Raw genomic sequence first — 20413 nt, 5'->3', positions numbered from 1 at the left:
TAAATTGTGTTTTCTATAACTTATCAATTTGCAGTTTTAAAGGCCTTTTTAATAATGCTGAGGTGAAATAAAACTTTTCTAATATGTAAAGTACACGAAGGATAGAATTATGTTAAATGCATAAAGGAAAGTCATAGGCACGAGACTGATTTTAAATGTGTGTGTGTTTGTTGCTGTTGCTTTTTGTTTTAAATTACTGAGCCTTTCCCTTCCATGCCACATCCCCATCCCTTGCAAAATTCAGAAGTGGTCAGGTGTGGGGTTTTGATTCTATCCACTAACTTGCATATGCATGTTTATACACCCACAAACTGTAAAAAGAAAACTGAGTAAATGTGGCTTCAGGGGAAAGGAAGGAGTGGTGGGCACAGATACCAGCTGGAGCTTGATGCATGTGTTCTCTTCTGTGGCACCATTTTGTTGTTGATGTGGGAATGTAGCTAAACAGTGGCTACAGATGCTTCACTAAATAAGGATCCACATAAATTCCAGCTGTGAACTTGTGATTCATCCTTCCTTGCACAAAAGATATGTTTCAATATGTCCCATTATGTTCCATATTTGATTTTTATCACACACTGTGTGCCAGTCTAAATCTCGTCTACATGTTTTTTATGTGTCCTGTAAACCTTTCTCATCCTCATTTGAATTAGGCTCATAATGTATCCCAGCCTCCATGCAAAAAAAAAAATCCACATTAAAATAATACAGCATCCTTGTAAATAATTTTTTAATGAATCAAGTACATGAATAATGTATCTATGTAACCACCCTAACATACAGTCTGGACATATATACAGAAAGTCATACTAGTCCATTTGAAAAGTATTTCTCTTCATTCTAACTCCACTGTCCTTAAAATGATCTGAGTTCTAAATATTTTCATCTTAAAAATACTTGTATCTTACTTTACCTAGTGTAAATGGATTTTTGTGATTTTTATCTGCAGTCTTTTCAGGTATCGTGTACATAGCTTCTGTCTATATTTTTAAGAATGCAATTCAATGATCAGAGGATAAATACTCTCATTTTGAATTATGAATACTCTCCATTGTTAAACCACTTATGCTCTCTGAGACTCACTGGAAACAATTGTAAAACCATCACTGGTTTCATGGTACCAAATAAAATATATTCATTAATTTTTATTTTTATTTTTAATATTGCTGTTATCCACTGCATTCTCTAGATTCAGGATAATTTTCTTCTGCTGCTGTAAGTGTAGATATGGAAATTGGCATCTAGAAACAGACATCCCTTGCCCCTAGAGCATACAAAACCCAGTAAACTAAAATATTAAAAAGAAACAAACAAACAACAACAACAAAAAAGAAACAAGGGTTTAAAAAATGCTAGCTGAATTGCACTGTATGCTTTTGAGTTGGCTTATTATAATGCAGTTATGAGACATAGTCCCTGCCTCCTAATTGGGGTGAAATATGGCTGCTGGTCATCTCTGTTAGAAGCATAGTGCTGCTAAAGCTTTGCTGTAAGTTTTATGTGTGACGGATGTTGCTGACTGTCATAAGACTATTCAGAACACGAGGCAGAAGTGAGCATTGCGTTAGACAGCTGTAGTCTTAAAAGTATTTGTCCTAGTGAAGGTAAAACCTCAGAGGTTGCTATAATTATTGAAGTAATGATTAAAGTACTAAATTTGGTCATTGGCTTTTGCAAGTTAATGAAGCTAATGCTTCTGTTCTGGCACAAATTTAAAATGCCAGATCAGGAGCAGGATGAATGCTTTCAGTCCTCAAAAGTTAAAGTTGCTGTGCAGATGATGCAGCAGATGACTGAAGAGAAGTGCTACAATACAGTTCTTGAACAAAGGTTTATCAAAACAAATATTGATATCTGCTACAAAGAAGCATCACTTAGCTGTGTGCAGAATTAGACTTCAGTATTTTTGCCTACTGTGTTGGGACTGGGGGGAAATCTAGTAAAAATAAGTCTGTTAATAATTGAAATTCTCCAGGCAAGTCAGATATCAACATTATATGAACATTTTTCAACAGATCAGGTAGTTAATTAGTTTGTATTTTAAACTGAAGGTCATCGTGTTATAGATTTCTGTGGGAACAAAAAGAGAGAGCATCTAGTTAAAATGATGGGTAAATGTGGACTATTCTCAGCAATGCCTGAGGTACCATTGAGTTGAACCACTGGCTGCTGTCAAATTCCAATCAAAATGCAGATAAGTTTAGAATAAACATAATAAGGTGTTGGTGTGTTTCCAGAACTGTAAAAAAAGACTTTAACTGGAGAAGAGACTGGAGATTAACAGTTTGTTTTACAGCTAAGTTAGGTATTTCAAATCAAGTGACTGGTGCTGCTTGTAACGAAGCATCTGTAAAGTGTGTCAGTGTGACGTTGGTATTTTGTGTTCAAGAAGTTCAATGTCAACACAGCTGTGACTTACCACTTTTAGCAACCTCTCAACTGAGAATTAGATAAAATACCTTTAATTTGGGCATGGGGCTGGGGGAGAGTACTGGGATGGGAGTATAATTTCAAATGCTATTAATTTTCACAAAATAACATTTGTGTGCTTTGTCTTGCCAGATAGTCTACAATGCTTTTCCTCATTTCACGTGCCAGGCTGTTTTTATATTATCATTTCCTTCTCTGCAGTGTTTATCTTTTCTGAAAATGGTGAAATGTAAGCTATTACAGACTGGGTGGGTGGCACACATTTGCACAGTAACTTTTAAAACACAGAGCAAGCATTTTATTTGGGTTTTGAAAACCACTGAGAGAACTTAATGCAGCTGCTCTCATGGCATCAAAGTGAAACATGTAAAAATCTCACTTTCTATTCTAAATAACCTTAGGGCTGTTGAGTCAGATATTTCCGGGTTGACGTGTTTTGCACAGGAGTGACAGTGGCATTGAGTATATATAGTAAATCTTAATGTTCCACTGAATCTCTTCAGTCTTTTATGAGCTTCAAAAGGTACTCATCCTTAACAAAATGTCAAGTTAAAACATGTCACTTTGCCATAGTTGAAATTACTTACTTGTTTTTAATCAAAAAGCAACTCTTAATGGGCTGTTTTACTGTAGGCAGTCAGGAAAGGAGCTTTCCAGTTTAGCAGCAAGTAGTTCTTCTGATCCATTATTTGCTGTCAATTCTACTTCTCATCCGGCAATGTAAAAAGGGTTGCATGACTGAGGATGCTGTATCAGGATGATGGTGCTGCTATGCTAGCTAGAATTTATATTTTTAAGAAAAGTTAAGCAATTTTCAATGCATGTCTTTCAATTCCATTAGGCATTAGTCTTGTTTCCTAGGAACTTTACTATATCGGTAATCTCTGACAACAGCAGAGGTAATCTTGCTGATAGTAAAGGTAATTTATGGTACTCTGCTCTCTGATTTTAGTTTCCTCAAACAGAGGATGACTTTAAGATGAGAAGTGCTGTATATTCAGTATAATCCTTGAATCTTATGCTGTGAAGTAGAAGGCTTTCTTAACTCGAGGCACTCAGAAGCTTGAGTTATACATGCGTAGTGAATTCAATTCATATTCTTTTTAATACTAAAATGGCTCTTCAGTCTCTAGGTCTTATGTCAGTTAATAATCCTCCTTTTAAATATGCTGTACATATTGTAGATGGAGCTTGACAGACTAGTCAGTGTCTCAAAGGTCACCACAATACTATTAGCTAGGTAACTGTGTTGTTGGTTTCTGTTACACTACCTGTTAACTTAAAAAAAAAAAAAAAAGAAAGAAAAAAAAAAGTGGACTTTGTTTTAGACGAAAACCTTAGTTGTGCCTCTCTGCATCAACAAGTGCTTCAAATTCAGAGTCATGTCTTGTCAGTGAAGTTCTCTAGAGCATTCTGCTGATTCAGGTATGATGGATGGTCTCATTCAGGTTGTTTTTGTGGTGTTTTTTTTTTTTTTAGTGTGAAAAAGTAACAGTGAGGATGACTTATTTTAATTTTGTTTGTAATTGCCTTTTGTAGCTTTTATTATGTTTTGAGGGCTTATTTCAACACCTAAGTAATAGGAACATTTAAAGTCTTCTAGAAATTCTTGTAACTTCAAAGCTGCATGTGTTCCCTCTCTGTAGCATGAAAACACTTAAACAACTAAGGTATGTTTTAAAAGCAAATAGGAAAATCAAGTCTTTAAACTCCGTTGTTATTGTTTTATTGAAATATTTACAACCACAGCTCCAAAAACCTGCACACCTCTGTCATAGCTGAAAAAACATCCAGAGAAAAATCTCCATTTTGGAGGGGGTAATGTGTACTTCTCATTGTAGTTTACAGCAAAAATGTTCTCATTCTTTTTTTCTTCTCGTAACTAACAGTCTTCACTTGTTTGTTATATTATTGAAGTAATGTAACTTTACAAGGCCAGGTTCAGATCTGGAGACATGACTTGCAAATGGTAAAGCTACTTGTTTTTTATCTAAGACAAGGACTGTTCCTGAGGCAAGTTCAACTATGCTGTTAATATAACTTACATTTTTTTTGCCTAAATTGATTGTGCAATGCTAGACTTTTTAGAAGTTCATTCAGAATTCATGTTGGACATGTTGCTTTTTCTGTCACATACAAGAATTTTAATGAAACCGTAGGGTTCTTTAGAGCTGGAGATTAGTTTGTAGTCATCCATGCATTTTCAATCATAAATTAAATGTTCGAGTAGGTATATATTTCACTTTTTGTAGGTATTTTAATTTAATTATTGTCAATGTTTTGCTTCTTAAGAATATGTTCTTCATAATTCATTATCCAAAGATATCAGCTGAAACTCCAGTTATTTACATTGCTTTCATTTGCTTTTATGTTTATTTTAGCAAAACAATTTGTGTGCTTCCATCATTCAGCAAACACTTGAGCTCCTTATGGGATTTCCATTGGTGTTCAAATAGTTAAAACATTACTAGACTTTAAAATTATATTGTAAAGTGAGCAGTATCACCCTGGATGAAATAAATTTCCCATATTCTAAAAATAAAATTATTGCAATGGTTGTCATCTGCAAACATTACACACAAATGTTCTTTTGTATTACATGATCGTTGTCACAGAGAAGCATGCTGTAGAAGTGATTTTTTCTTTATGTGAGATAGACAAAAAAAATTGCAAGTTCATCTAGCTAGACACTCTCTAAATATTTTTGAACTACTTTTGCAGTGTAGAAAATTTCCATTTTAATTATATTGCTACAGGTTAATGCAGGAATGGGAAAGATGCTAGAAGTTAATTCATATCCAGCCAAACTCAGCTAATTTCTTACATCTTTATACTGCTACATTTCCTTCTCCCCTTCTCCCTTTCCCATTACTTTTAAATCTCCAGATTCCAGATATATCAAGAAAACATTTAAGATTTCATATTTCAAATATATTCAGTCTTCACAGAACTATTTGAACTGGCATTTCTTAGTGTCCTTGTCCCTACCCCCCCGCCACACAGCTGTCACTAACACAGGAAAAGGACTGGGGGAGGGAAGGAGGGAGCCCTGCTAAAATCGTGTCACGTAGCACTAATTCATCTGCTCTCATTAGAGTGAGCGAGGGACAGCAGTGATGGCCAAGAGCTGCACTCCACACATGACACACGAACAGTTTGGGGAATAGAAAATTGCTTTCTCAGGAAGCCCAGCCAATTAAGGACTTGACCATATTGAATGTCAAGTGTTAATTTAGGTTTTTCTTCATTTTCCCAGTAGTAATGCGGGTCCTGTGATGAGCAAATACATGTCAAGTAAAAGTTGATTGCATGAAGGACCTGGGTATTATATGTCACTGACAAGTCACAAATGTACTCTAGTCTTTTAACCCCTTAGGTGAGTCCGAAAAGGGGGGGAAGGGGAGTAACAGAGGGGAATTAAATGTGCTATAATGATAAGAATAGATAGCTTATATTAAGGAGAAGTCTGGATGGGACAGACAGGAGTAGAAATTTGTGCAAGAGGCTAGCACACAGACTTTCTGCAATCAGTGCACATATGTGGTATCTTTCTGTGTTATAATTAATAAACAGACCTAAAGGCCCCCTTAGGATTCTTTAGGGTTTCAACCAAGCCTATGAAGTGTGCATGTTATGTCCTACATAAGGTTTCATGAGAAGAGAAGGAAAAGAAGTGCATTGTGCCAGAAATATAAAATATTCCTTAAGGTGTGACCTGTTTTGAAAGAAAATAATTTTGCATTCTTTATGAAAAAGAAAATATACATATTTCTGAGGTCTTTGTTAAAAAAAAAATCAAAAAGAAAATACAAAGACCCCATGTGAAAGCAAGAAATTATAAAACATTTTACTGTCAAAAACAGATTTACTTTCCATCTTGTGTGTTTCTCCAGATTAATTTCACACCCATCAGAACCCCCCCCAAAAGGCCACCTACCCTCATCTTATGTTGTACTTGCCTGTACTAGAGAAGCAGAGGATGGCAAAAGCACTAGTACTGAAGTCTGTTTAAGTGCAGTAGCATTTACTTTTACTAGAAGTGAATACTTACATATCATCTATAGCATCTAATTTCCATTCATCAGCATATTATTTACATATGAATGTTCTGAAAATAAGAGAGTGTCTGTTTCTATTGCAATTGTATAATTGACCAAAAAAATTTCCTACTACAATGTAGGCGTTGCTGTGTAGTACAAATACAATGAAATAGAAGTGGCAATTATGCAAGCACCTAGAAAATTGTCCACACCTTTCTAATTTCATGTAAAACAGTAAAAGCCACTTAAGCTTTTCAGGATTTTTTTTTTTTGAAATTATTTGTTGTCCCTAAATTTTGGTTTCTTTGTTAATATCTAACCCATAGATAGATAACTTTGTTTGAAGCTGGTCAGTAAACACTCCATTCCTGTCACAAATATTACTGAGCTGATCCTAGTTAGGATAGCTTTTCCCTATTGCTCCTTTGCATTTTGCTCCTCTGCATTATGATGAAGATATGTAGGTAGCAAGATACGCTCCCACTGTGTGTGCCGTATGTGGTGAACAGACATACAACAGTATTCATTCTCATGGGGTGGTAACTTGACACTTAAAATGAACACAAAGTTAACGAGTAAGGGTTAAATTGTGAAAAAAAAAGACATATTTCCCAGGCAAAAGCAATTTATGTTTTGAATTAGTGCTTTCTGGACTGATATTATTTTTTTCTATGCATATAAGTGTTGTCTATGTAATTAAAAGGAACAAGTTTTATGTAAAGAAACGGTTTCAAGAATCTGACCTTAAGACCACCAGTAATACTTTTCTCACTCCAGTTCTACTTCAGGTTTGTGTGGAAACTCCCCATACATACAAGCCATAACAAAATAAACCAAATTTACTTCTCCCTCCCCAACTTCCTCTCCTTTTTATTTTGGAAAGCAGTGTCTGTAGATCTCAGCTGGCATTTAGAATGGCGTTTTAATCGTAGCAGCTTCTCTTCTGCAAGGTGTGCAGAGGGATTTTGCTAAGTTTCCTTAAACTAAATTCTGATGATGGCATCTCAGGTTGCTGATTCAAGATTTTACTCCTCTGTGGTGTCACTTTTGACGGATGGTACCTAATGCAATCAGCCACTCCTAAGGCAAGGCCTTCCTTTGACCAAAGGGTCCAAAGGAAAAAAAAAAAAAAAGAGAAAAAAAGAAAAAAAAATTCCCACCACCCCACAACCCTCCACCCAACAACCAAACAGGGCAGGCTGTTTCTGAATTGCTATTTCCCAGTGCTTTAGCAGAAGATGCCTCCCTTTGCGCATGTTTTTGATAAATTTAAGAAGTCAAATCACTGACACAGATGGATAATCCAAGTGTATAGGGTGAAGAGTTATAAATTAACACATTATTCCCTCTTAATGTGAAATACTTGAGAATGCATTTTCTCAGTCCCCTGACATCTACCCAGTGAGGGCTCGCATTGTACTTTTCAAGTGGCATTGATTTGTTAAAGCGCTGAATTAGCATCTCAGGCCAGCTGCCTGTTCCACTGTTGTGTTGTTGGGTTCATTCTCTCTCTCCCTGCCTTGCTTCCTGCTGCCTTGGCCACACACAAGGCTTCAGCCTGCTTACCCCAGCTTTTCCCCTCTGTTATTTTAGCTAACCAGGTAATACACTCACCAAATGTGCCTTGCCGAGCCCAGTAAATTAACATATTTCTCACTGCATAAAGCTTGTAATATGCACGTATGCGTATGCATGTGCTTGTGTGCATAATATTTTTGGTTGGACTGGGGAAGAAATAAGCAGGGGGTGGAGGGGATAATGTGGTGGGCTGCCAGGATGAATGGCTGTGTTTACCAACCTCATTCTCTAGTGAAGTTACACATTGTTCTTTTATTTAATTTGTGTTGTGATGAGGTCTTCCATACAGCTGCTGAGTCGAAGAGGAAAGAGGGGAGAAATATAAGGAGTGTATGTCAAGTCAGAAAAGCAATTGAAATGCAGTATTAAACAGCGTATCATAGATCTGAATTTCAGAGTCTCCAGTACTCGTCTAGTTGTTCATTAATGAATCTCTGTACAGATCTGAGGACAGTTTGTGCTTACATGTCTGTATTGAAATAGGCTATTTATAACTGTGCTTTTAAAAATCATTTGTAATTAGCTGTTTTTAAGACTTTCCTCTTCCAGCCCCATCTTTCCTCTCTCAGTCTATCTCTACTCCTGCTGTCTTAGTATTCACTTTTAATGTTTTCAGTGCAACTTCATATTTCTCATGGTGGCACCTGACAGATTTGTAGCTATGCCCTGACTGACTAAATTACACTCATAATACGTGCATGGCAGTAATGAAGATTATGTACATGAAATTAATATTACATTTCATTTAAAATGGCTAATAAAATAGTCATATTTTTATCTGTGGTTCCTTGGCATAGATTAACCAGGTTTCTAGAGTTTGCAAAAGGTTCTACAGTGCAAATCAATGTTGACTAGTGGAATGACATTCTTTTATATTACACATTCATTATTCCTGCACTATTTTGAATATCTTTTTCTTTCCATTGTTTGCTGTGAGAGTTTAAGGTAATTTCTTTCATGTGCTAGGCTTCTGACAATGGAAATTTCAGCAATAATCAACAGAAATTTTCCTTTTTGTCTTCATAACATGACAAATTCTGTTGTTTGGGATACAGTCCTCCTGGAAAACCTTTTCTTCTTGTAGGTGAATAAAATTTTTCTAGTTATCAGAAACACAATGCGATAAAGGTATGAAATCTCAGATGAACTGAATAAGATCCATACTGGTTAAAGATTTTGTTTATAGATACCAGCATAATCTTCAGACAATATTCAGTACTAGTTATGGGCCCTGTTTTGAAGATCTTATTTGCCTTTAACCCAATGAGACACTTTGACTGCGTAAAAGTATGGATTAGATTCCTTGCCTATTTACATTTTATCTTTGCAAAGGTTATGCACCTAATAAGCTTTCAAAGCTTAATAGAACTAAAGTATTTGCTATTTTCAAAATTTGTATCAGTTTTCAAATATAAAGTAAAAAAATGTTCTCTGCCTTGAGGTGCTTACATTCTAAACCTAAACTCAACAGACCAAGATTAAGATAATGTCCTGGCTGAGTAATCAGACCTGACTCCATAGAGATATTTTTTTGGCAGATAATAGTTTTAGAATTAGTATGCCTTTATGGAATTGAGGGGATGAAGCAATTTTTGTCATTTAACAGGCATGTCAGAGGCTAATCGAAACCACCAATGAGATAAAGAGTAGAAACTAAAAACAGCAGGTCATGTTTTTACAGTAACACACTACCTTGTTCAGAGAGCATTGCTAGCATTGCCATTGTAACTTTGTGCAGCATGCAGAGGACAAACCAAGTGTGCCCTGCTGTGTTAATATTACATAAACATGAGATGCCATGCTGAAGTGCATCTGATGTGCATTGTATGCAGATGGATATGTTTCTATTATTTTAGGCAAAGAGGGTCTCTGAACCATTGGAGACTGGTTTAATCATGCAAGTGATATACTTGGCTTAGGGGACCAGCAGAAATAAATGCCGAATAAATGCCCTCAGAGCACCTAGTGTCATAATTTGTGGTGGTTTTGGCAGAACCTTCTAAACTCTGTTTGAGCAAAAGGGGAAATAAGAGCAAGGATCTGCAGAGGGGCTAGTGGAAGACATGACTACATACACACAAAACTACTCACAATGCTAAGAAGGATAGATCTCTCCTTCCATGCCTAAAATTCAGTTCAAATCTGGAACACCAATTCTTTGGTATCAGGAATGTCTAATGATTAAGGTAGCATGGATTTTATCAAAGCTGCTAAAAGTATCCATGCCATGTTGCTGTAGAAAGAAGTAAAACAGCATTTTTAGCAGCCACAGATTTTAAGCAGAATTACTCATGAGGATGTGAAGCAGTGTCCAGTTTGTGCTCCCATGTCTTTACTAGGGTTGTTCCATGCACTGGCTGAATTAAAACCTTCATTGATGATGTACTTAAATCTTCTGTTGTCTTACAGAAATCAACACAGTTTTGTCCCTACAGACTTCACAATTTAATAGGAATATAATAAGGTGCCAAGAAAATGTGGAGAGCAGAATATCAACACAGCTAATCAGACAAGAAATATGGTCAGAAAAGATATTTCATATTATAAAACAATGCAGCTTTTAGTAAAGAACTTTATTTTAGTCCTTTTATTATTTTTTTTATGAGAGACACATTAGAAGTTGAACTTAGAGTGATCCAGAGAGATACATTTGACTGGAAGTCTGTTTATATGTATTCAACTCAAAGAAGTTGTAAGTACATGTGTGGGTGTAAAATACATCATTAATTTCTTCTGCCCAATTTTCAAATTATTTGAAAGCCCTTTAAGAAAAAAAAAAAATATATATATATATATGTTACATAAATCCTATGGAAAAGGACTTTATTTTTGCAGAAGCTGGCACCCAAATAGAGAATTAAGTTACTACCATGGGTAATAGGGCAAAGCAGAAACTGCATTGCTAAATGCCACTCCTGTTTCTAACCACAGGGACTGAATTGTCTCTATAGAGAATTTAATATGAGGTATTGCTAGTGTTCCATGATTAAATTCTTCTGTTATTTCATATTTTTGTGCACCGTTGTTTGCCCAAGATGCCAGGAGCACTGTGAGTTCCCAGTAAGAGGAACAATTTGTAGACATTAGTTCATAACTATGGTTGCTCAATAAGAAATAAAAAGCATGAATGACAGGTTACACTACAGTTCCTTTGTCAAAGCATTCTCTACATTTTAGTCCACTCTGCCAACCTCATTTTAGTAACAATGATTCTTCCTCTGCTCACTGCAATGACTATCAATAATGTCAGGTCATGATGCAGTTGTACAGCCCTTCATGACTTGAAATAGATGTAAGCCTGCCTATTTTATGATTATCCTATATTGACCAAGCTTTGAGTGAGAATTTTCTAGACCTTGCTTTAGTTCCATGATGGAACAACAAAGGAAAGGGGTGCTGGTGGCCAAGCTGTAAAGAGTTTTTCATATTATAATAAAAAGACTCTTCTAATAAAGAGTCTTGAATATGTCTAATTCCCTGAATGAACTGTATGGATCTCTGTTTGTGAGCCAAAAGATAGTTGATGGAAACAGCAAAGTTCATGTAGCGGACTTTCTGTACATAATTTCCTTATCCAGTGCAGGCAGCCATTTGCTACCATGTCAAATAAAGGAGAGTTTCTCCTAGAATGATGATTTTTTATGAAGGTGCACATGTTTCTACTAGTTCTGTTTGGGAAGAAGGCTGTATTCAACCCCTTGGGAAAGTTTCCATGCAGATGGTGGTATGGGAGCCCCAAGAGCTAGCCCCTGGCAACTTAGCACACAGCTCATTCCAGCTCTTCTGAGGAGGAGGAACAGAAGGACTGCACTAGCTTGATACCTCAGCATCCAAGCCCCATGAACTCAGTGGAGGACTGTCATTTCAGATGCTTCTCCAGAGATATGGGAACCTGAACAAGCAGCCAGAAAACTTTTAACTGAAGATGTGAATTCACTAACTCGCTGCCTTCTCAGGACTCTGCAGCTGTCTCCTCTGGCACTAGCCCTTGCATTGATTCCAAATTCTAAATAGGAAAAGATCCGTATTGCTTTGGAGGAGGAGTCATAAAAGCATCCAGATGTTAATTCTCTTGTAACTTCCACCAGGCTTTTGTTGGTGTTAAATGTCTATCTTCCATCACACCTCAAAGGTACTCCCCCCTAGTTTTTAATAGTCCATTCATTGTCTTTCTTCAGACCACTACCTTACACTGTCTGGCTTTGTGTCAAACACTGAGTAGTCCACGTATTTTCTCTCTCTCTCTCAAAAATGGTTGACTGAGTTGTTTTTTGTTTGTTTGTTTGTTTTTGCTTTTCCTTCTGTGTAGCTGTTTCCCAACATGTTCTACACAGGCAGAATTCTGATTGACAGGGTTGATATTCTAATGTTCCACTATCTTCTTTCTATCTTGTCAGCAGAGTAAAGGTTAATGGTGCACAGAAATTTCTAGACATTTAGAACCTGTTTGCTACCTTCATCCATTCTGCTGTCCAAGGATTGACTGACTATCCTAAAGAAAATGTAGCTTATAACATGCAAGGCCGCTGTTCCTGACCCAGGCTTAAAGAATGCAGCAGAATTTCAGAGTGTTTTCTTTCTCATTGGAAATGTTCAGGGCTGAGGATTATTTGGAACGGTTTGAACCAAGCCCTCTGTGATACATTTAGGAAGTGGTAAGGTGCCTGGTATGCTGGGGAAGTGTGTACACAATGGAAACCATTGATGGTTTTTCTACAGAGATGAGCTTCAGTAGGGATCTTTCATCTTTCCCAGATGGACACTTCGTCAGCTGTCAAGAATAGGTAGAGCAGTGAACAAGGAAGGATATTACTTTTCTTCCCATTCTGTATAATGTTAATTTTAACTCCTTGAGAATTCTGAGGACCTGAGAAAGAAAATGGGTATTGTACCTTATTTAGTATCTTTTCCAAACATTAAATTTTCCCTTTGCAACCTGGTGGCCTCTGGGCACCTCCTTATGTGGAGTCACACTTCTTCAGGGTGTCTAGGAGGTCACAGCGAAATAGACCATTCTCAAGACAGAAATGTCCACTAATTCTGATGTTATTTTTTAAATCAAAGTCAGTCCATGGAAAGTGTCCATCTGAAAGAAAGGCAAGAAAATATGACTGGACCTCCAATGTGTACCAACACTGATAGATGTTCTCAGCTATACCTTAGAGAGCCATTAGCTTGTGTTATGTATATATTTCCTGTTTTTGTTGAGTGATGATGGTGCTGCTGGTACCAAACAAAAGTCTTAGCTTCAGTAGACCCAGACTATTGTTGCAACTTTAGTCAGAATCAAGATGTGTTTTACAACGTGCAGCCCCAAAAGACCTCTCAATCCCTTTTCAGCATAGCAGTAACCCCTCCATCTATACTCTATACTTAAGTAAATTTTACCCCAAATCAGAGTTGTTTAAAGTTGTTTAAAGCAGAGCTAAGTAGAAAGTACTATTTCTTCCTTATCAGAAGGAACGAATGAGAAGAAACCCTGTTGTACGAAAGGAAGTAATTATAAGCACAGACAGGTAATGTTGAGCACTTGAAAGCCTGGACCACATAGATATATTTGAGGTTGCAGGCAAAGACTCCTAAACTCTACAGTCACTTATATAAATACCGAATACATCCATGCATATTCTGGGTAGAATTAAAAGTAGGTCTTTTGAAAAGATGCCCATATTTTTACGAGTTGTGGATTTACGTTAGTGAGATACTGAAAATTTCCTGAAATGCCTGAGTATACCTTTATAAGAACAACTGTGGTGTTCTAGCAACAAGGTCATATTTTTCAGAACAGAAAACAGTTTCTGAGAACTTTGAGTTCTGAGTAAGTATATTATCATCCACAGACTAAATTTAAAGTATTGTTTGCCTTCAGCAACAGAACAGCTTTGATTGCATATATGATTATTTAACTTTCCTCTTTCCTCTAAACGCAGTTCTTCATGCTGAACATTTACAGCACTGTGCTGCATGTTAATGGTAAACATAGAGCAAACTTGACACTGTATAGACAAATGTATTGAAAAATATTTCGTATTTGTAAGGAAACACTTCTTTTCATTCCTTATCGCCCAACACAACTACTAATTGTAATTTAAATGAAAAGTGAAGATTTTTTGCTATAACCAGAAGGAAATTCTGTGTATACTAGACCATCATTTGCAAAACTGCAGCTACCCCCCAAAACTTATTTGCATCTTCACATCATGCCATAAACTAATCTGTAACAGGGTGGAGATTATAAAAAGTCTGTTCTGTGGGCAGCCTAGCTCATATTTGTCCAACATTGGATTTCATTCTCTGAAGTATGTGATACTAACCACTGTTCACTGTGGCTGCTTTGGCATTTGTAAAATCTCTGTTGTTCTAGAAAACAGAGAATGAAGCTTGAATTTCCTGAAAACATACGCACTAGTCAGACAAAGTTGGAGTCCAAGGAACCACTGCTTTCTTTTGCATTCCGGAAACATGATTCTCTACGGAAAAATCACACAAAAATTATTTTCAATGCCAATGACCCAAGGCATTCTTCATCAACAGACCTGATAATCTGTTGTGCATTTTAAAATACAGCACTTGGATGTCGTTTTATATTGATGGAATAGCTTTCTAACCTGTGCTTATTTCTCCTGACCTCCGGGTAATTACATGAGGAGATATGGTTCCAGATGTTAAGACGTAAAAACAAGATGCTATCTAACCAAGCCCATCTCCTGGGCTTTCACATTTGGTAACCTCTTTCTTCTCCTCTTCCTCTCCTGTTTGCACCCTACTTTTGATGCTCATATGGTAATGTCACATTCACTCTGTAAACTCCTTGGGAAGAGGGACCTATCCTCTTGGGTCTTTCTGTAAAGCATCTGTGGAACCACAATGGCATGTCAATAATAATGATAACGCGATAATCAGTCACAAGGGAGTGCTAGTCAACTCTCATGAGTTACAATCAATGTTGTGTTCTGCAGAACTAGGAATGCTTTTATCTCTTAATTTGGTTTACACACATCTGTAATGACCTGCATAAGGGACATAACAAGGACACCAGGAATATTGGTGTCAGTTCCCTTTTTAATGCAAGTGCCAAAATAGTTAATAGCTAAGTTTCTAGTTTTTTGAAAATGTTTCCTTACCTGCTTGCTCAGCGCAGTCTGTCCACTTAAACTGAAGGTAATTCAGCAGCAGAAGAATTAAAGCGAGTAATGAAGACGGGCAAAGAACACTGCAACTCTTCTCTATGTTGACCATGCTGCCTGCTATTCGGAACAAAACAAAGTAGGTAAAATCTGTGCTGGTAGCTTCAAAAATCAAAATATGAGCTAAACACTTCTTGTATACGGTTCTGTTGCACTATACTTCCTATTTGTATTTGCCGCAATCTTATCATTATACAAAAGGGTTAACAGAGGGCAAATGAGACACTTAATGTATTCCATTTCCCATCAGCATTCTTTATAAATCATCAAGGAAATACTTATACATTTTCCCCCTTTTCTTTAATTACAGAAAAATATAAAATGCCACTAGAATATTGAAGTGTTCGTAGCTCTGGTAACTAGTCCCCTAAGCAAAGTGTTCTGTCGGTAATCATAACCTAATTGCCACAGGCAAATCGAAAGGGTTCTTTTTTGGTGTTGTTGTTTATTTGTTTGTTTTGCTTTTTCGTATTGATGGTAGCAGGTGACATAAGTGGCGGAAAGGCCTTTGAGTTTAAACAGAGAACATTCGATGATAACAATAGTATATATTTAAAAAAAAAAAAGGAAGTTTTTTCAAAAAAAAAAAAGAAAAAGAAAAGAAAAAAAACAACACAAAAAACACCCTCTGGCAGATGATCAAGTGCTTGTTGAGACAGAGCAGCAAGTCAGTGAAATGCGGGAGTTGCCTGCTCAGTGTTGTGACTCTGCAGAAGTCCTGAAGTGACACACGCCTCGCACGCCTGTCACAACGCCGAAACAGGCCAGGGGTCACGGCTAAGAGCAGGGTGTTGCTGGATAAGGTTGAGGAAGCAGAGGTGGCCCCTCTGTGCTCTGTGTGTGGGTCTGTGTACTCCTTTCCCGTCAGAGCTGCCCCAGCACAGCCAAAAAAGCGGTTCCTTGGCAGGGCTTAATGGCAGGATGATGTAGTCTGTTGTGACTAGTGCATTCCTTTCAGGTTAAGCTAGGGAAATGGCATTGTGTTAAAATTCCAAGTCGCATGAATGTTTTATTGCCACAAGTGCATTCAGGCCTCGAGGGGAGCGTGTGTGGTGGGGTGAGGGGGAGGGAGGGTGGCCCAGCGACTCGGCAACTATCAGAGGAGCACTTCCCTTGGAAAATTTTACCCAGCAGCATGAAGCTGACGGGCTGCGATAGCCACTTAGACGGGTTTCGCTTTTCCTAAGCTGCCGCTGTTTAAAATCTTGCTGTCCAGACAATTAGCAGCTGAAGAAAATATGACAAGACACACGCAAAGAGGTCGGGAGATAGAGGGGAAGGAATGCACCAGGAGGGAGCTGGGCGGCCTGCTTGTGTAAACTGCCAGGCCTCTCCCCCGGCCCCCTCCCTCCCACTGCCCGCTCCCGGCACGGCGGGGTTTTTTTCCTGTCTGCTGAAGGCCAGGAGTGATCTGTTAACTGTACACCACTGACTGGGAGGCCAAAGCAGCTCATGGTACTGTATGTTACCACCACTACTCCCTCATTCCTCTTTACATTTTTTAAACATCTCTTTGTATTAACGGCTTGATGTGACTCAGAAGGATTTAATTTTAGACTGCCGAAGGACAAAGTAGCGGAACATGGCAATGCCGTGCATTCGTGAGGTTTTATTTTATTTTTTAAGGGAATTAAATGCACCCATCCAATGTGCATTAGTTGTAAGGAGTGATTTCTAGCCAAATCTCTTTTTTTTTTTTTTTTTTGACAGAGAGAGGATATGGGGTTTGCAGTGACAGCCTTCTAGATACAGTCCTTGGAAAAACTTTGCTTGGAGTCATCTTGGAATTTTTCAGTTTCTGTGTGTTTTCATGTGGTCTCAGGCTATTTAAGTCATGTGCCATACATCATTTTAAAGTGAATTTTGTAAATTATTGCAAAATCCTCAGTTCAGAGCTCTGTGCCAATTTTGTACCAAAATTATGTGCGTGTACGTGTTGCTGGTGATTAGTGCAAAAACAATCCGTGGGGGTCTAATTGGGACTTCAGTGACCCATGTGGGTAGTCCAGATCTCTAAAACTCAGACAGACTTTACAGGAAGGTAGGCACCTGTGCTTGGAGAGGCTTGTCACGGAATCCATGTGCCATTTGCACGCGCATCCACACGGATCATCTCTCTTCACCTCACACGTGTGCACTTGTACAGTCACCACAGTCAAAGCAGCAGCAGGGGTGTAAGACTGACCCAGTCTCTTGGGGGACAGCCTGCTCAGGATCTTTATGTGTTATATCCTTATGCAAACGTCCAGGTCCCGGGTGCAAGTATGGTGCTGTATGCGTATAAGCACAGATATTTGTGTTTACAGAAGATATGGCATGAAAGAACGATGTGACAGGTTTTTGGTTTTGCAAGTGAGAAGTGATCACACAGATCACAGAGAAGATTTAATGTCTTGTAAACAGTCTTTTGCAATAACCATGTCACTTCAAAGGTTGTGTGTAAACTTCAGTTTAGTGTTGCTCATGTTGTTAGCATTCTTAGAGCCAGATGGTTTGTTTTTCTGCAAGGGTTCGTCTGGCCCTATATTGTGTGTTTGATTTCTGAATGTTGAGGTGTCAGTGACATCAAGAATTATATGCAGTAATTACATCGGCAAGAGTTAATAAAAAAAGCCAATGATGTTTAACTCTGCCAGGTTAGCCCAGAAAGTAGAGTAATGTATTTAAAATAAAACAAATTTTTATCAGTAAGGGTCAGAAGAATATGTAAGACAAAGTGAACTTCTTCCATCTTATGTATGTCTGCAGTCTGTGTGTACGTGTACATATATATACATATATACATATATATACAGATATACGTGTACATATATATGCAGATTTTTTACTGATATAGATTATAGAGTTTTTGCTTTCTGAATTCTGCAGTTACAACTTGGTATGGTATGTCTTAGCAGCAAACAGAAATACTTTACTTGACTGAAATCCTTTACATTATAAAGCAGATTGATAATTTCTCATTTGTCCATATACCTACCAGGAAATCTAGTTATATGACATTTTTCCTTTAAAGAATGTGACATTAGGAAAGCAAAAGAAATCCCCAAATAACCTATAATAAAATAAATCCTATGTTATCTATTGCATAGGAAGTGTAAGGACACCTATGTTTGTGTGTATGCTGTATTTCTTTTGTTTGCATAAGAAGAGATAATTTTGTCAGATAAACAAGATGTTAATCTGATTAGTTCATTTTTATGATGGCTTGGTGTTCTTAAATAGTTAAATTGATAAGGCTTATGGAGGGTCATAAACTCAAAAAGCAGTCAACCAGAAATGAATAAAATGGTTTATAAATGGAATCAGAATTTTGGAAGCCCTCATTAATACCTTTCAAAAATTCTAAAGAATATGCATTTTGAGTACGTATTAGCTATTTGGAACCAAGTTGAGTACAAACTGTTTACTTACCTAAAGATATCAAAGATATATGCTCATGTGATATATATATATTTTTATGCAACTGTTTGTAAATGCTAAAATTAATTTCCTAAGTCAACTGCAGTACATTGTAACCTTTTCCTGCAAATTAGGATAAAGAAACCTTTTGAAATATCCTGTAAATAGTTTTCACATGTCATTCAAAGATGAGGTAGTTTGACAGAAGGGCTCATTTTATATTGTTAGCTATGAGTCAGACTTCAAAATAAAACAAAATTCTTTAATTTTATAAAAACAGGATACGATCGATTCATCTATAAGTATAATAATGTGGAAGTACAGCTGAAACTAGCACTAGCACAGTTCAGAGCTAGCACTTTGTGCATTCTGCAGTCACTTTCCTCAAGGTGCAAAATGGTAGAGAACCATTTTGTTTTAACTGCTATGTTCAGAAGAGAAAAAGTTGTGGTGGGAATGGCTGAGAATTTCAGAGACTGCTAAGCATTAATTGCTAAATGTGTTTTGGATTTCACGAAATAGTGGAGCTAGTGTAGAGATGTTGAGATTAAAAACAATACATTTAACATGATTTTTTTTTTAACTTCTTGATACTTTGGAATATGCTGACTTTGGGCTTTTATATTTTGGTTTGCAAATGCAAAGTAGAAACTAAAGCTGTATGTTACTTTGATGCTTCTAGTAGTTGGGTCTTTAGAAAGAAAAAAAAAATATTTTGAGTACAAACATATACACACACACACGTATGCATATATCTATATACCTGCATTTATATACACATTTGTATATACATTTATATATACATGCATGTATATACTCATTGAATTATACTAGTGCAAGATCAAATGTAGACTTGTTTAAATCAGTTTAAATTCTGCTGTAACTAGGTTTAACTAAACCAGTAATTCACTTAATGATGGCTCAGAATCTGATCTGGTTTTGTAAGTTCACTGAGCTATGGTAATTAGCTACTTCCACTAACCGCAACAACTATGAGGTAAAAATTTGTGAGCAAAAATCTCTTTCACAGAACTTTAATCATCCAGATTTTATTTCAGGTTCAAGGTGGGCAATAAATGCACATGAATTTAGGTATTATGGTCAAGCTGATATGCAACAATTTTTTAAGCCATAAATTCTGTTATGTGTCTGAACTCAAAGCTAAATCTGCATGAATGTGGCTAGAACTTGTTTAAGTATATCTACATTACTGTTAGCACTGGATCCATTTTTTTGGTATATTCATATATTGATGCAACCTTCCTAATAAAGACAGATCTTTAAAGGTGATACTTACCTACTTTCTGTAGAAATATACTTGATTTGCAATAGTATGAAAGTTTAGTCATTTTGACAATTCTTCCTTGATAGGTCTTGAGATATCACTTAAAGATGAATTTGTACCTGTATTTTGTTTGCGGTGAGCATACTAAGAGAAGTTAGTCTCAAAAAAATGTCTGAGAATTAACAGTTGTACAGTTCATAGGTGGCTTTAAGTACATTCTTTATACACCACTGTCTCAAATGTAAGTCAGTATTTCAGAATTAAAAAATAAAAATTAAAAAAAATCAGTGACTTCTCATCACTTTTACATCTACATATTCTTCATGCTTCCAGATCTGTTAAAGATGTGGTTTTTTGTTTTATTTTGTTTTGTGGGTTTTCGGTATATTCTTTTACACTTTGGTCAAAATTTTCCCAGCTCTTTTAAAAAACTGCAACCTTTTATTTTTCAGGTAGCTGGAAAAACAACAACAAAAACCCACAGCTTTGAACCT

General features: G+C 36.8%; 1 protein-coding gene across 15 annotated transcripts in view; it reads left to right on the top strand.

The window, feature by feature from the left end:
• BNC2 (basonuclin 2) overlaps nucleotides 1–20413 on the top strand; it is a 354372-nt gene that overhangs the window by 113661 nt on the left and 220298 nt on the right. Inside the window, exon 1 of one of the 15 annotated variants that reach the window (XM_035558592.2) lies at nucleotides 16371–16690. The exons of the other annotated variants lie outside the window; for them this stretch is intronic. Coding sequence (XP_035414485.1) covers nucleotides 16688–16690 — 3 coding nt within the window. The 5' untranslated portion in view covers nucleotides 16371–16687. Of the gene's footprint in view, nucleotides 1–16370; nucleotides 16691–20413 lie in introns of those variants that run through there. 15 annotated transcript variants of the gene reach the window in all.

Source organism: Cygnus atratus, chromosome Z, assembly GCF_013377495.2.
Source record: "Cygnus atratus isolate AKBS03 ecotype Queensland, Australia chromosome Z, CAtr_DNAZoo_HiC_assembly, whole genome shotgun sequence".
Lineage (NCBI taxonomy): Eukaryota > Metazoa > Chordata > Aves > Anseriformes > Anatidae > Cygnus > Cygnus atratus.
This window is presented reverse-complemented; position numbering and strand designations above follow the sequence as displayed.